This window comes from Camelus ferus, chromosome 32 (assembly GCF_009834535.1).
Source record: "Camelus ferus isolate YT-003-E chromosome 32, BCGSAC_Cfer_1.0, whole genome shotgun sequence".
NCBI lineage: Eukaryota > Metazoa > Chordata > Mammalia > Artiodactyla > Camelidae > Camelus > Camelus ferus.
Window position 1 is genome coordinate 11,429,734 of NC_045727.1, and position 14,414 is coordinate 11,444,147.

Sequence of the window (14,414 nt, forward strand, 5' to 3'; positions counted from 1 at the left end):
GGCCAGCTCTCAGCTCCATCTCTGCAGCCACCAGGAGGGTGCACGTGTGTCATCCTTAGAGCAGCAGGCACTCTGCATCTCAGAAGTGGCTGCGGTGCAGAGGATGAACAGGGGCAGCCCTCGTGGTGATTAGGTGATGCCCTGAGTTTGTTTTCCTCTTAGGATGGATTGTTGACATTTGCTCTGGGAGGTTTAAGGTTGTGTGTCCCTTGGAGAGGCAGTGGGGTGGAGGGTGCACCCTGATAGTGGGAGATTCGTCCTGCCCTGAGGGTGAGGGGCTGCTTAGATGCTGGGCCCCAGGCTGAGTACCCACCACTATATCCGTCCTCCTCCCGGGAGCATGCCCGGGCTCAGGCAGTCCCCCGGCACTTGCTGTGACTTGGCCAGTGACAAGAGTGACTCCAGGAACAGGAGCACACCCTTTAGTGCCCAGGCAGGTGGCCAGGGACACCCCCACCCCCAGGATGAACCCAGAACAGCCAGCACCTCCCTGGTCATGGGGCTCCTGCTGGCCGTGGGGTGGCCCCAAGGGTGGCACTGTGCTCAGGGGTAGCCTGAGGTGGCTGAGTGACTGTTTTTTCCAGGTAGCAGTCCGGGGCCTGTGTCCTGCAAGACCAAGTGCTTTGTGGGCTTCTAGGACCCACAGACTCTCCTGCATAGGGTGCTGCATAGGGCACAAGATTCTTTCAGGCCCCAGAAGTTCTCCAGGCTCTGGAGTAGGCAGGCCCACCAGTCCCCCGCATCACAGCACGCTCATTAGAAGCTCCAAGGGGCGGCTCTTGTGCAAAGAAGCACATACCCCTGAGGTTCAGGGAGGAGTCTTCACCTCCCTGTTTGGTGGCATGTTGGCTGGAGATGGTGCCTGTCTCAACTCTGGAGAGGCTAGCACAAACGGCTCAAGTGCAGGGCATCTCGTGGTGCCAGGAGCCAGCGTTCACCCAGGGCACCTCTCCCCGAACCCCTGAGCTCCCCTCACCCACCCCGGGCCACCCACACCCACCCCAGGCCTTGGTGCGCACCGTATGGTTTCCAGGGATCCACACACAACGCAGATCGTTCCTTCCTGGCCTAGGTGTGATGAGCATGTGTCCTCAGCCTCCCTGGGTCTGACTTGACCTCACAGGAAGAGGATGAGGTATGAAGGGAGGCTGTGAGCTGTGCAGGGCACAAGCGTCCTGGGTCTGCTCCAGCCCTGGGGACAGCCGGTGGGGGAGTGTCCCTACCCTCTCTGGAGCCGGCCAGGCCTGGGGGTGGTCTTGGCCACACTGGACTTACTGCCATGTCACTCTGAGCCTGTTTCCACGTGTGGGTGTCATGATGACTCAGTATGGACAGTAGGTGACTATTATGACTTAAGGACATGTGGCTTGAGAACCCCTTGCCTAAGACCTAGCCCTCAATGGGCACAGCCTCGAGGTGGCTGCCTCCCTGCGTGACCTCTGGGAATCCAGGCGTGGTCCTCCAGGGAGTGTGAGACACTGCCCTGGTGTCCCCAGGAAGGAGGGCAGGCAGAGAGTGTGACATCTCCCTGGCTGAAGGGGTAGGGGCACGTGGCAAGTCTGGGAAAGCTGGTGCAGGAACCTGGGTAGAAAGGTGGAAACCACCTGGCTTGGGGAGATGTCATTAGGTCAGGTGTCACCAGGATAGGGGCCAGGTGGCTCTGAGGCTGCTGGGTGTGTGGGGAAGGAGGACAGAGCCAGGCGCTCGTGGTGCTGAGGTGTGAGAGAGAAGTGACTGTGGGGGCATGGTGCCTGGCCAGGGCTGGGGGCAGCGTGTCTCCATCCACCCCTGCCTTTGCTTGGCCTCTCAGCTGGGGCAGAAGCTTCTAGGAGTAGGTGGACAATTCCAGGGCCACCTGCACCACAGCAAACCAGAGAGGAAGGCACTGTGGGGGGCATCCTTGTCTTAGAATGGGCATCGTCCCCTGCCAGATGCAGAGGCTGGACGGATCCTGCGCCTACCTGGCTTCTGCCCAGCCCTGCCGCTCCCACCCCTCTGCCCAGTGCCCTCTGCTTGCTGGGCCTCACAGCCCAATGGAAAACAAGGCCCCTCCCAGTTGGAAAGCCCACTCGGGGACACTGGGCTCTGTGTCCTGCCCTCCTCTTCACTCCAGCCCCCACAGCCCCACCGGAGCAGTGAGGACAGGTCTATTTGGCTGAGTGCCCCCCGCACCCACACTTCTGCCTGGCACAGGGCCCTCAGGGCACAACTCCAGGGGACCGTTCACAGAGGTACCCCGTGCAGGGTGAGGACGGCATCCCAGCCTGGTGTGGTGCTGGCCTCTTATCGCTGGTCCCTCCGCACTCCCGGCCGCCCCTAACCTGCTGTGTCTGGGATGCCCGGTCCCACAGTCTCGCGGAGAGGGCTGTGCCCCCGGTATCACCGCCGCGCCGGCCCGGAACCCGCGAGGATTGGCCGGCAAAGTCAGTTGTGCTGCTGGGCCGGCTTCCAGGCCGAGCAGCGAGCGAGCGCCCGCGCCCCGTCCGGCCCTGCCGCCCCGCCCCGGCCCGCCGCGAGCAAGCGAGCCTCCGCGCCATGGCCCGGCGCCCGCCCTAGCTCCGCTGCACCGATGCCACGGCGGGGCCGGCGGGTAGGAACTTGTCCGGGGCCGCCACCGTTTCTTCCCTCTCCCCGCTCGGCTCTCCGCCCTCCGGAGCTTTGGCTCAGTCCTCGGGGCCGCCTCGGGCGGACGCCCCCCACCCGGCTCCTGGCCCGCCTGGCGCAGCAGGAAGCCCGCGGGCCGCGGTTTCCCGGGCGCCGCTGCGGAGGAAGTCGCTGGCGGCGGGGCCGAGGCGCCCCCTGCCCACGGCCGGCGCCCCGCACAGCGCCAGGTGGGCGGCGGGCGGGCCGGGGCGGCGTGAGGGGGTGGGCGGCGGCCCGGGGGACAAGCCAGCCAGCGAGCCCCGGGTGAGCCCAGCCGACCCAGCCGGGGCCGCAAGTGGGCGCGCGGGGGTGTGTGCTGCGCCGGCCGCGCGAAAGCGAAAGCCGCTCACCGCGCCGACCCAGCAACTTCGCGGCGGGCGGCGCGGACCCGACCCGGAGCTAAACCGGCCGCTCCCGGTGATGGTGAGCGGGCCGGGGGTGGGCAGCGGCGCCCCGCGCGGTGCTTCCCCAGCTATAAATAGCTGCGGTGCGGGGGCGGGAAGATGGTGCCGGGGCTTTGCGCGCGCGGGGCCTGCTCGGAGCCCTGAGCTGGGCCAGCACTTTGCCCCACCGCAGAGTGATAGGGGACAGAGGGGCTCGGCGCGGGCGGGGCCGCGGTGGAGTTGTCGGGTGGGCTGCCTCTACACACTTAGTTGTTCGTCCTTTCTGCCTTTCCCTGGAGGGGGAGGGGACGGACAGCCTGGCAGTTCTGGGGACCCCATGTGCGACTTCTCATTTGGCAGAAAAGGCTGGAAAACGGGCCGGCGGGCGCCAGAGGCAGGCAAATTGCAGGCTTCCCCGGCCCCTTCCTGCACTGGGGACTCATTACCTGTGGATGGCGCGGGAATCCCTTGCCCTCCGCAGCCCAGCTTGGACCTAAGCTGGTGGGGGGAAGGCAAGGGCGCCCCTGGTGGCCTCTGTACAACCCTGCCACCAGAGAGGCGCAGAGTTTACAGGGGAAGCTACAGGACTTCCTGCCCCCAGGGTGTTCATCCGATCCCGCCCTTGGTGCACCCTTAACCTAAGACCTGGAGCAGGATGGTGGTTCCTATTGCTGTGGGAGGGCAAGGCCCTCAACTCTGCAGGGCACCAGGAAGATGGGAAGCTGGCCACCTGGAAACTCGGGCCTGGCCCCAAAGGACTCAGGGCTCTACCAGGGAAGTTCCTGGAGGAGACCTAGCCGTCTGGGCCAGCAGTGGGAGAGGTGATTCCCTGCTGGCCTGGCTCTGTCTGTGATGCTTCCCCTTACTTGGGGGCAGGTGGGGTGGAGCAGAAAGAGCAAGGTAGGCTGAGTTCTGCTGTCATCTCAGCCTCCTGCTGGCTGTGTGCTCTGGAACTAGTGTCTCTGGCAGAGGTGTCATGGGGTCATGTGTTGGAGAAGCTGAGAGGGCACCCTGTGAGCATCCTTGGCCCCGGGGACTCAGGCACCATAAGTGCAGTCCCACACATCCCCCTGCCTGTCTCCAAGTGGTCTTGCTGCTTAGGAGGTTTGCATGGGTTTACAGGTGACAGGTGTCTCCCCAAGACTGTGGAGGGCGCTGGTATTCTCCCAAGGCTGCTCCTGACCTCAGGGCCTTAAAAGCCCAGATACTGATCTATTCGTTGCTCAACCTGGGGTTGGGCTGCAACACTGAGGCTGTCCTGGAAACTGAAAGGTTTTATGCTTCTCTGGGGAAAATGCCGTTAACCTCCTGCCCCAACCTCCCTCCCTGCTGAGGGGCTCCCTCGCACTCCCCAGCTCCAGCCACCCGCGACAGCTGGCCCTCTGCTTGCCTCCTCTCCGGCCCCAAGCCCGCTGCTCCTGGGAGTAGGATGCCAGCAGGCTCTCCCGCCCTCGAGCTTGGAGCGCTGAGTCACTACTGCACCCGTGCCAGGGGTGCTGCAGGAATCCCTCTGCTGGGGATGCGGGCTGTCCCTCGGGTGCTCAAGGCGTGGTGTTCTCTGTGAACAAGGATGTTGGGAAGCCCTGCTCACCTGTCACCTGTGGATGTGGGACCGGCAGGGGCTGGGAGAGCTGGGAAAACGGAGCATTCTTCATCATCTGAGGTTGGGCACCCAGGCCTGGCCTCCAGGACAGTGCCTGCTGCTGCGAGCCCACCCTCTGATTCCCTCAGTGTAGAGGGGTCCATCCTGGGGAGAGGGAGAAAAGCTCTGTGGGGAAGGCTGTTCAGCCAGCATTCTTCCCAACATTCCCAAAGACTCAGACCCAGAGACTCATCCAAAGGAAACTGGATAAGTTAGGGTACTCCTATGGGGGTGGGGGAGTCTCTGAAGATGTGAAAAAGTATGTGTGCTCTGTTACTGATTTAAAAAGTAAGATTAAAGTTCATGCTGCTTTGTGCTATCTACTCAGGACACTTGGGTGATGAGGCCGGCCCTCGGGGCTGCCCATTCCCTTGGCAGAGGCTCCCCTCCAGCTCCTGCTCCTTCTTGGCTCCCTCTCTGGCTTTCCCTGAGCACCCCACTGCCCCAAATCTTCACTCTCTCAGCCCCTTCCTCCTCCTGCCAGCCTCTCCCCTGCCCCTCGCCCTGGTTGGAGGTCACCTGTTTCTGCCTTCTCCACTAGCACAAACCCCTCTGGGAGTGTGCCTGGCCCATCTACATGATTCTCTAGACCCCAGGATGTACTTGGTTATCTTGAGAAATTGCCCTGCTGACCTCCCTGGGCGACCTAGAGGCCACTCTGGAGCAGCTCCTGAGTTGGGCCTCCCATGGGCCTGCAGGGACTACGTCTACGGCACGGACCCCAGAACCTGTCCAGGCTTTGGCCCAGATGCAGTGCTGGGAACTCACTCAGAGCTGCCTGAGAGCTGCACAGAGGTCAAGGGGACTTGGAGGCCAGGGTTTGTGGCCTTGACCTGGAACATTCCTTTTCTGGAGGGCCTGCAGGCTCGCCTGGTGGGCCCATGCCTCTTTCTGCTGGGCCTGACTCTTGTGGGTGTGCTTTCTTTCTCCCTGAGGGCTCCAGGAGCTCCCTGGGACTTTCTCATCTCACAGGTCACGGCCCTTCCACCTGCCCTCGAGGCTAGCTCTGTTCAGGGGCTGGAAGGGCCAGGAAGCAAGAGCCCACGGCTCCTCCTGGCTGCTGACCTGAGAGGCACGTCAGCCCTTGATACCACCCCGGGGCAGCCCCTGATCAGGCTGGGCTGGGCCTGGGAAGGCCCCTTTGGATCATCTGCCCAGCCGCCTGCTCCTCCCTTCTCTCCTCCATGTGCTGTGGGCCTTACCACCTTTCCCACCTCACCTCCTTCATAAGGCACCAGGCCCAGCTCTTTCGTGGCCTTTCTGGATGTTCCCAGGTGTGCTTGCTTTCTCCTAGCTTCTGTTTGAGCCCTGCTGGTGGCCCCAGTCACAGTGGAGTGGGGAAGGGGCCATGTGCAGCCCTGTGGGTGGGGCAGCGGGGGACAGCGGGAGGGGGCCGGGATTCCGGGAAGACTGGGCTGGAGGCCACTTCTGCAGCAGGGCCCCAGGGACTTGATCATGGAGCCTCTGAGGCTGTTAGTGCCAGCGGATGGCGCCGGCTTCCCATCCTTTTGCCTTTTGCCGCAGGCCTTCCAGTCCCAGCCTGCCCCTGCGAGGGGGAGTCCACAGGTCTTCCAAGGCCATGGTTGAAGACTGAAGAGAGTGGGTGTCACTGTGCCCAGTTTTTCTGTCTGTAAATCACAGGTCGTGTTGCCAACTTCTTGTTCTTTGGTGAGCATTCAGGGAGGGCACAGAGACCTGGGGACGAGGAGTCTGCCCCCTGCGTCCTGGTCCCACCCCAGGGTCACTGGGCAGCCTTGGGCAGGTTGTCTGGACTCAGTCTCCTCCTCTGCTGAACGAGGGGTGGTTGGCTTCACTTGACTTCCCCTGCTGGTGTGGACACAGGACAAATCTGAATCTCCACCCGCCCCCGTGGCCTGAACCTCGTCTGCTCCCAGACAAGCTGGCCTGGGTCTGAGCGTGGCTGGGACGGAGCAGGGCTTGACTGGGCCCTGCCTCTTCCTGCGCCGCCGTCTCCCCTGCTCTGGCCTCTCCAGGCACTTGTTCTTCTGGGAGCCTTTGCCTGTGCCCTTGGACGGGAGGAGCCTTGACTGAAAGTAGGGGGTCCACGAAGGTGACAGGTGGGGTGGGAGCCTTGGAATGGCTTTGGGTGCCCTGGAGAATGGCCTGAGTTGTGGCTGAACAGGGCTGTTGGGGTGGCTGTGCGAACCAGAACTGTGTTTGGATCTGTGCCCTCCGTCCACCAGCCTCGGACTTGGCCCCTAACTGGATGAAGAGGCTGCACCAGCAGTCCTGGTGTGCAGGGAGCTGTAGTCCTTCTGGCCCACCCTGAGGTGATCAGGGAGGTGCTGATGGAATCGAGGGGGAGAGGAGCCCCGGCCACAGCGTGCTGGAGACAGTGTGAGCCGTGGGCCTGAGCCTGGCGTCGGCCTGGCCATCAGAAGCAGTGTTCTAGCCAGTGGGGGTGTCACCTGCTGAGATTGCAGTGACCAGAGGCCAAAGCCTCGCAGCCCTCCTGCCTAGGCCCCAGCCTCGCCCTGTTTCCTAGCCCCCTTGTAAGTGGATGGCATGTTCGTGGGCCAGGGTGCAGGCAGGCCCAGCAGCACCCTGCCACTCCACTGACCCAGCCTCAGCATCCTCAGGGACATCTCCAAGAGTGGCCGACCCCAGCTCCCAGGCCTCTCAGGCCCACCCCTCTGTGGGGTGCGGTTTTCTCCAGAGCAGCAGAAGGGCGCCCGGCTCTACAGGCTACAGGGAGGGTTTGGTAACTTGTGTCAAGCACTCAACCCGGAGTCCGGGCTCCATGAATCATTCAGGTGGATACGGTCTGTCTCGGTGACCTCATCTGCCAACCAGGAGCCCGGGGCCGCTGTAGTGGGCCGGGGGGTCGGGGCCCAGGGCTGCTGCGGTGGGCTGGTGGGTTGGCTGAGACGCTCCGGATGAACCGCTTGGCCCACGGGCAAGCTCTGACACAGTCCTGGTGTCTCTAACTGCTCTGAGGCTGCCACTGCATGCCCCCCACTGCCCACAGCCATCCAAGCAGGCATCACCCCGGCCAGGATGAAGCTGGTGACTGCCGACTGGGAGAGGGGCGTCTGGGGGGAGCTCACAACTGGGCAGGGCCTGAGTCGTGCTCGCAGCCCCGCCTGGCACCAGTGCTGCCTCCCTCCTGCGAGGAGAGCTCGTCCCAGAGACCCTCCTTGGGCGGCCTGCTGCCCTGGCTCCTGCTCCGCTGTGATCCTGCTTTGGCCAGTCCTTCAGGTCCCCCCAGTGCTGGCCCCCTCCAACCGCAATCCCCACACCCCATCTGCTCCCAGCAGGTCTCCCTCTCATGCACTGCTGCCCACGGCCAGGCTTGCGCTGCCTTACAATCCCTGAGGTCTGCACGCATGCCCTCTGGGGTGGGTGCGGGGGCCTCTGCTGCTGCAGGTGGAGCCCCTTCCTGCCATGTGCCCAGCACCTGTTCACTCGGGGGCTTCACAGTTCTCCAGGGGCACACGGGGAGGCCCGATTTATCCCGAGGGGCAGTGGCGGGGTGCTTTGGCTCCTTCCCCTCCTCCTTGGGGGCAGGACATATCACATGGTCCTGGGGCTCTGGCTGCAAAGCCCTGCCCAAGTCCTGCCCACCTGCTGCGGAGGAGGCCATGTTGTTGGCTTGCATGCCGGCCGCCGGGACTCCGTGCTCTCAGGCCAGCTGTGCCCACAGGCCAGGCATCTCCCAGGACTTAGTATCTGGGTCCCTTCTGATCTTCTGTGGACCTGCTGCCTGATTTGTTGGGTCTCTATCCTTTCTGCAGTAGGTGGTGTAGTGTTACACCAGTGTGCACCTATGTGGACAGGAAACAGGTTAACAAGGAGCCGTCATGTGAAGAGATCCAAACTGAGCTGTGAAATGTGTGATGTGGGCTGAGCCTGTCGTGGGGTCAGCGGCCTTGCCTGGCCCAGGAAAGTGGGCTGTCAGTGGGGAGGGGCTAGGTGGCCCCTCGCCAGGCCTTGGCTTCCTACCCGCACAATGAGCAAGTTGTTTCCACCAATGAGCGTGCTTGGGAATGTCCAGTACTGTGTGACTGATGCCACCAAACCATCAGTGTACAGTGGGGAGCAGTGTCCTGGGAATTGGAAAGGGGGTGCAGGAAAGGTGGGGAGGGTGGTCCTAGAGGGTGGGATGGGAAGGTGGGTGGTGCCGGCATGTGATGGGGCGAGGTGGGGCACGGGTGGCAGGCAGACCCACTTGGTGTCGTCCGGAAAGTCTTCACTGAGGCATCACCTGGTGTCAGTAAGATTTCCGGTGGCTCTCAGTGTCAGGCCACTCCTAGCCTGGGGCCATGGGTCAGTCCTGGAGGTGCCCTGGCTTCCCTCCCGGTTCTGCTGGAGCAAGGTGGGCGCTGTGAAGTCACTGAGCCTCCGCAGGACCAGGGCCCTGGGAGGGGCACTGCCTAGGCCTCACATGAAGGAGGCAGTGGTGCTCACAGCCCTGTTCATCCTAGGCAGAAATTTCTCTGGGTGTCGGCTGCAGGGGCCCATCTGGGAGCCTGCCCTGGAGACATGGCTCCTAGTGTCCAGCACTGCGGCCTCTGCCCAGCTCAGAGGTTTGGGCTTCTGTTCACCCCTTTGGCCATCCTGGGCTTCACCACACCTTGACTGGACCAGAGTGGGTGGGGTTGCTGCAGGGAACCAGACCTTGGAGTTGGCGATGGGCAGGTGCCTGGTGCCGCGACAGGCTAAGCACGGCTTGGGGGGATCGTGGTGGGGCTCCCCAGAGCCTGTCCTGCCCCAGGTCAGCCGTCAGACAGTGGAGTTAGAAGGGTAGGAAATGTGGAGGGGGTCTTGGCCAGAGCAGAGTGCTGGACACAGGTGGGTTGAGGGAACCAGGCATTCCCAGGAGCTGCAGTTCCTTTCCAGCCGGCACTTCTCTGGGCACTGCTGGAGGGCATGCATGTAGGCGGAGCCCACACCTGGGCCTGTCTGGCCAGCCATGGCTGCCGTGATTCGCAGTGGCACCTTCAGACCCTCTGGGACCCAGTCCTATGCTAAGTCCACGCCTGTTGGAGACGTAGGCCCTGGCTTCCCCCAGCCTGGCCTTTAATCAGACACTTCCCTTGGGGGCCTGATCAAGTCAGCATGGGCCCTGCCGCTGTTCCAAAGGGAAGGGTGCAGAGCATGCAGGGATCCTTTGCCCCGTTTGTGGGGGCAGCAGCTGCACCCCATCTCCCTCGGCACCATGGCAGTCTCCGGTTGCAGTGACCCTCCTCTTGCACCCTTCTCCACCCCACAGGGCATCTGGCGGATCCCCGTGGACGAGATCGACCGGCCGGGCAGCTTTGCCTGGCACATGAACCGCTCCATCGTGCTGTTGCTCAAGGTGCTGGCCCAGCTGCGGGACCACAGCACCCTGCTGAAGGTGTCGTCCATGCTGCAGCGGACCCCAGACCAGGGCAAGTGAGTGCAGCCGCTGGGGGTCAGGGTGCCAGCACACGCACCGGCCGAGCCCCTTGGCCTCGGCCTCGGCCTCCTGGGCGTTTGTTTCTACGCTGGCAGGAGCCCAGCCCAGCCCAGCCCAGCCCAGCCCTTCTCCTCAGGTCCTTCTCTGTCCCACTGTCTGGAACCCAGACACCACCGCCCCTGCCCTGCACTCCCGGGCAGACACAGGCTCTCCCCTCTGGGTTTGGTTTGCCTGTTGAGACCCTGGATGAGCCAGCCCTTCCTTTCATCCTGCTCGGCCCGGCTGTAAGGCCTTGTGCTGCCAGCACCCTCACCCTGCCTGCACCTCCCACCTTTTCTCCATCTCACTCACTGGTGCTGTGCCCAGAACTGGGGGGTCCTCAGCCAGGCAGGGGCACCCTAGAGACAGGCTGATGGGAGAGAACTCAGAACCCCTGACTTCAGTGAGGCTGACCTGCCCACCCTGCCTCCAGGGTTCTTCACTCAGCCAGAGGGCCCAGGACACTGTGCCGGGTGTGGAGGGAGGAGGCTCAGGGTAGGCTTCTGGGGAGCAGACCCAGGCAGGTGGGCAGGTGGGCTGTGGAGGGGCCAGCAGATGTTCTCGGTGGTGCTGTGTGGCTCTGACGCTCTGCCATCCTCTCTGGTCATCCCTTGTGCTTGCAGGAAGTATCTGCGAGATGCTGACCGCCAGGTCCTGGCGCAGCGGGCCTTCATCCTCACTGTGAAGGTGCTGGAGGACACACTGAGTGAGCTTGCAGAGGTATGTCCCCCTCCATCCCGTGCCCTGGCCAGGTCCCCGCACCCTCATCTGGGAGTATCACTCACCTGCCTCCCTGGGTGGGAAGGTCAGCTGGAGAAGGAACTTGCAGGTACCTTGAGAAGCACTGAGACACTTGGCCAGTGTAGGCTGGTGGTCACTGAGGACAGTGGTGATGCTCCTGAGGCAGTCCTGTCCACTAGGGAGTAGAGGCGAAGCTGGCGGCCCCACAGCCTCACCCCCAGCTCCCAGCGTGGCTGAGCAGGGTGTACACGTGGTCCCTCTTCACAGCTGGGCACCCTGAGGCCCAGGAGGTCAGGCGACCAGCCTAGCAGGCGAGGCCCTGGGACCTGAGCCAGGGCTGTCTGGCTATAGCTTCCCCTGCCCAGTAGGACTGGCTGGACGTGTGCAGGGGCTGAGGGTGGACCCCCGAGACCCCTGCCCTGGTCTCTGTGCATGGAGGCACACGAGAGCCCGGAGCACAAGGACTTGGCTCTGCAGAGGGCACACTTGGTGGCCCTGGCAGGTCACCTCCCTGCAAGGCACCTGCAAGTAGGAGGCCGCCTGGTGCCGGCCAGGTATTCCCCAGGCACAGCGCCACCTCCAGGGCCCCATCAGTCCCACTTGAGGCCAAGGCCTAGAGCAGGGAGGGCCTTCCTAGGCAGCTCTCTGGACCCAGCCCTGGCCAGCTGGCAGATGAGAAAGGCCAGAGTGACCTTAGCGGGAGAGGCCTGGGTTGGGCACACCTGGTGCCCAGAGACACCGAGTCTTCCATCGGTTTCCTCACAGGGGTCAGAACGCCCAGGGCCCAAGGCCTGTGGCCTCCCTGGGACCAAGATGACCACCGACGTCCCCCACAAGGCCAGCCCTGAGGATGGCCAGGATGGCCTCCCCCACCCCAAGAAGCCCCCTCTGGCTGATGGCTCAGGGCCTGGGGCCGAGTCAGGGGGCAAAGAGGGTCCCCTCAACCACCGGCCTGCAACTGTGGATGTAGGAGACGGTGCCGACCAGGGCGGGGAGCGGAGGGACAAGGAGAGTCCTCGGGCAGGGCCCGCCGAGCCCATGGACACGGGGGAGGCCGCCACCCACTGCCTGGATTTGGAGCAGGCGCCACCCCTGCAGCCAGGCCGCACCCCGAGGGATCGGGGCCCCGAGAGCCGGCCCACTGAGCTGTCCCTGGAGGAGCTGAGCATCAGCGCCCGCCAGCAGCCTGGCCCGCCCACCCTGGCCCCTCCAGCCACTGCCGCCTCCCCCACCACTGCCCCTGGACCCAGGGCGAGCAGCCAGCCTGAGGAGGCAGCCCCCCGGCCCAGCCGCAAGAGGAAGCTCCTGGAGGATACAGAGTCCGGCAAGATGCTCCTGCTGGACGCCTACCGCGTGTGGCAGCAGGGCCAGAAGGGTGTGGCCTATGACCTGGGCCGCATCGAGAGGATCATGGCCGAGACCTACATGCTCATCAGGCAGGTGGGTGGCCTGCTGCCCTGGTCCTGGGCTGCCCTCATCCTGGGCATGGTCGCTGCTGGGCCGGCCCCCCCAGCTCTGAAAGGGCCTTTCACGCCCTGCCCTGAGCCTTTCCATGGGGTAGGTTTCAATACATTACGGTTTTGTCAACTATACCTCAGAAAGCTAGGAAAACATATACAAAACGTGCGCATGAGGTTTTATAGGGTAAAGTACAAGCTCGGGGTATTCGGCCAATAGGCATGGAACAGCTTTAGCAGCATCCTTATCACAAAAGTGGAGGCAGGGCGACAGCAAACCAACATTCCAAAGCCAGATATGTCTCTTTGAAAATCCAGCTGGCAAGCAAAAAAAAACATGAACAGCAAACCAACACTAATTAACCTAGATTTACAAATTAGTCTATCAGAACTCAGATCAGTATTCCGATACTTAGATTTGTGAGTTATCTTATTAGCCCAGCCCAGCCTCTCCTTCACATTCCTAGACTTGTGAGTTATCTTGTTAGACCAGCCCGGCTTTTCCTTCACAAAAGAACAAGAAAAGTGACCTTTAAAAGTCTGTATTCACTCTTAAAGGAAATGAAACTGCTTGTTTCTCAAAGTGTGGCAATCTTCACTATCAGTTTTGAGAATGCCTGTTTTATCACCGCCTCACCAGTAGTAAACTAGAAAAAAGTGGAGCCCTGCCTTCCCTGCTGGTGAGGGCGGGGTGGGGCAGAGTGGAGCCGGTTGAGGGCAGGCCCTCCCAGCACCTCCAGCTCCTTCCCCCCTCTCCTCCCACCTGCTGCTCATCCAGAGGTCTCCAGGCCTCCCTGGCGTTCTCAGCTCTCTGTACCTCAGGCTCTCAGTCTTTGGGCCAGATCAGACCTGCCTACCACCCAGATTCCAATAAAGCCCTGAATACCTGCCTGCCTGAAGGGCCGATTTGGCTCAGATCCCGCCACCCTCAGCCTCTGAGGATGAAATAACAGCCACAGACGTGAACTTGGCATGGCCAGCTGGGGCTGGGCCTGGGAGACAGCACTGGGGTCCTGGGGGGCAGCAGTGGGTGGGCTTATCCTAGGAGCTGTCCTCAAACCCCAGGGGCTGGGGAGAGGCTGGCCACTGCAGCCCTGTCTTCTGACCTGGGCACCTCCTTGCTTAGGTGGATGAGGAGGCTGCGCTGGAGCAGGCCGTGAAGTTTTGTCAGGTCCACCTCGGGGCCGCCGCCCAGAGACAGGTAAGCCTGACTCAGCCTGCCCCACCCCAAGACCCCGGGCTGCAGGCTGGGACTGTGCCTGTGGTCACAGGGCCCAGGGGAGGTGGGCAGGATGCAGCTGAGCCGCGGGCTGGAAGGAGCCCCTGACCGCCAGCCTAAGTGGGGAGCCCAGACCCCAGCTCTGAGTGTGTATGTGGCTTGAGGGGTCCCCTCACCCCAGTACCTTCTCTATAAGCAGGATGGTCCCTACCCAGTTGACCTCATTTGGAAAGACGGACACTGCCCTCAGTGTCCAGATGGTGTTGGAGCTGGGTATGCAGGCTGATTAGGAGCAGGATGGGCGGGGGTCCTGGTGTTTGTTCTAGAGGGAGCAGGGCACTGATCCCTCATTGTGTTTTGGAAAGACTCCCTGCTGTCGGGTGGAGGGGATGGGCTGGGGCAGGACCGGGTCAGGTGAGCTGCAGGGGTCCAAGAGCCATCAGGGGGTGGGAGTGATTTCTGGCCAGGTTGCAGGGTGGGGGTGAGGGATGAGGGGTGGGGGGGGTGGTCAAAGGGTGGGTACTTGCCATCTGAATAGGTGTGGCTTCTTTGTCCCCAGCATGGCCTGACCACCCCTCCCCAGCAGCAGGCCTGGCCTTCCCACCCCTTGCCCTCCCTCCGGCCCCCTGGGGGAATGTGTCACAAGGGAGTCCAGAGGCAGGGGCTCAGGGAAGTAGGCATCCAGCTGCAGCAGGGAGCTATGTGCCCTGTCCCCCAGCAGCTGGCTGGCAGCTGCCCTCAGTGTTCAGATGGGTTTTCTCTCAGTGGAGCGGGGCATAAAGCCGCTTCCCCGCCCAGGCTCTGGGTCTGAGGACGCCCAGGGGTTCAGTCATCACCAAGTGGGCCCTGTGCCACAAAGGTGGGCAGACCCCTCACTGAGGACCGGAAT

At 62.9% G+C, this 14,414-nt stretch overlaps 1 protein-coding gene across 3 annotated transcripts in view; it reads left to right on the forward strand.

Annotated features, from left to right (window-relative positions):
* Positions 1-14,414, forward strand: part of CABIN1 (calcineurin binding protein 1) — a 92,767-nt gene that overhangs the window by 73,726 nt on the left and 4,627 nt on the right. For all 3 annotated transcript variants that reach the window (XM_032471419.1, XM_032471418.1, XM_032471420.1), the window contains exons 30-33: positions 9,902-10,065; positions 10,732-10,828; positions 11,615-12,289; positions 13,433-13,507. In XM_032471419.1, coding sequence (XP_032327310.1) covers positions 9,902-10,065; positions 10,732-10,828; positions 11,615-12,289; positions 13,433-13,507 — 1,011 coding nt within the window. The remainder of the gene's footprint in view (positions 1-9,901; positions 10,066-10,731; positions 10,829-11,614; positions 12,290-13,432; positions 13,508-14,414) is intronic.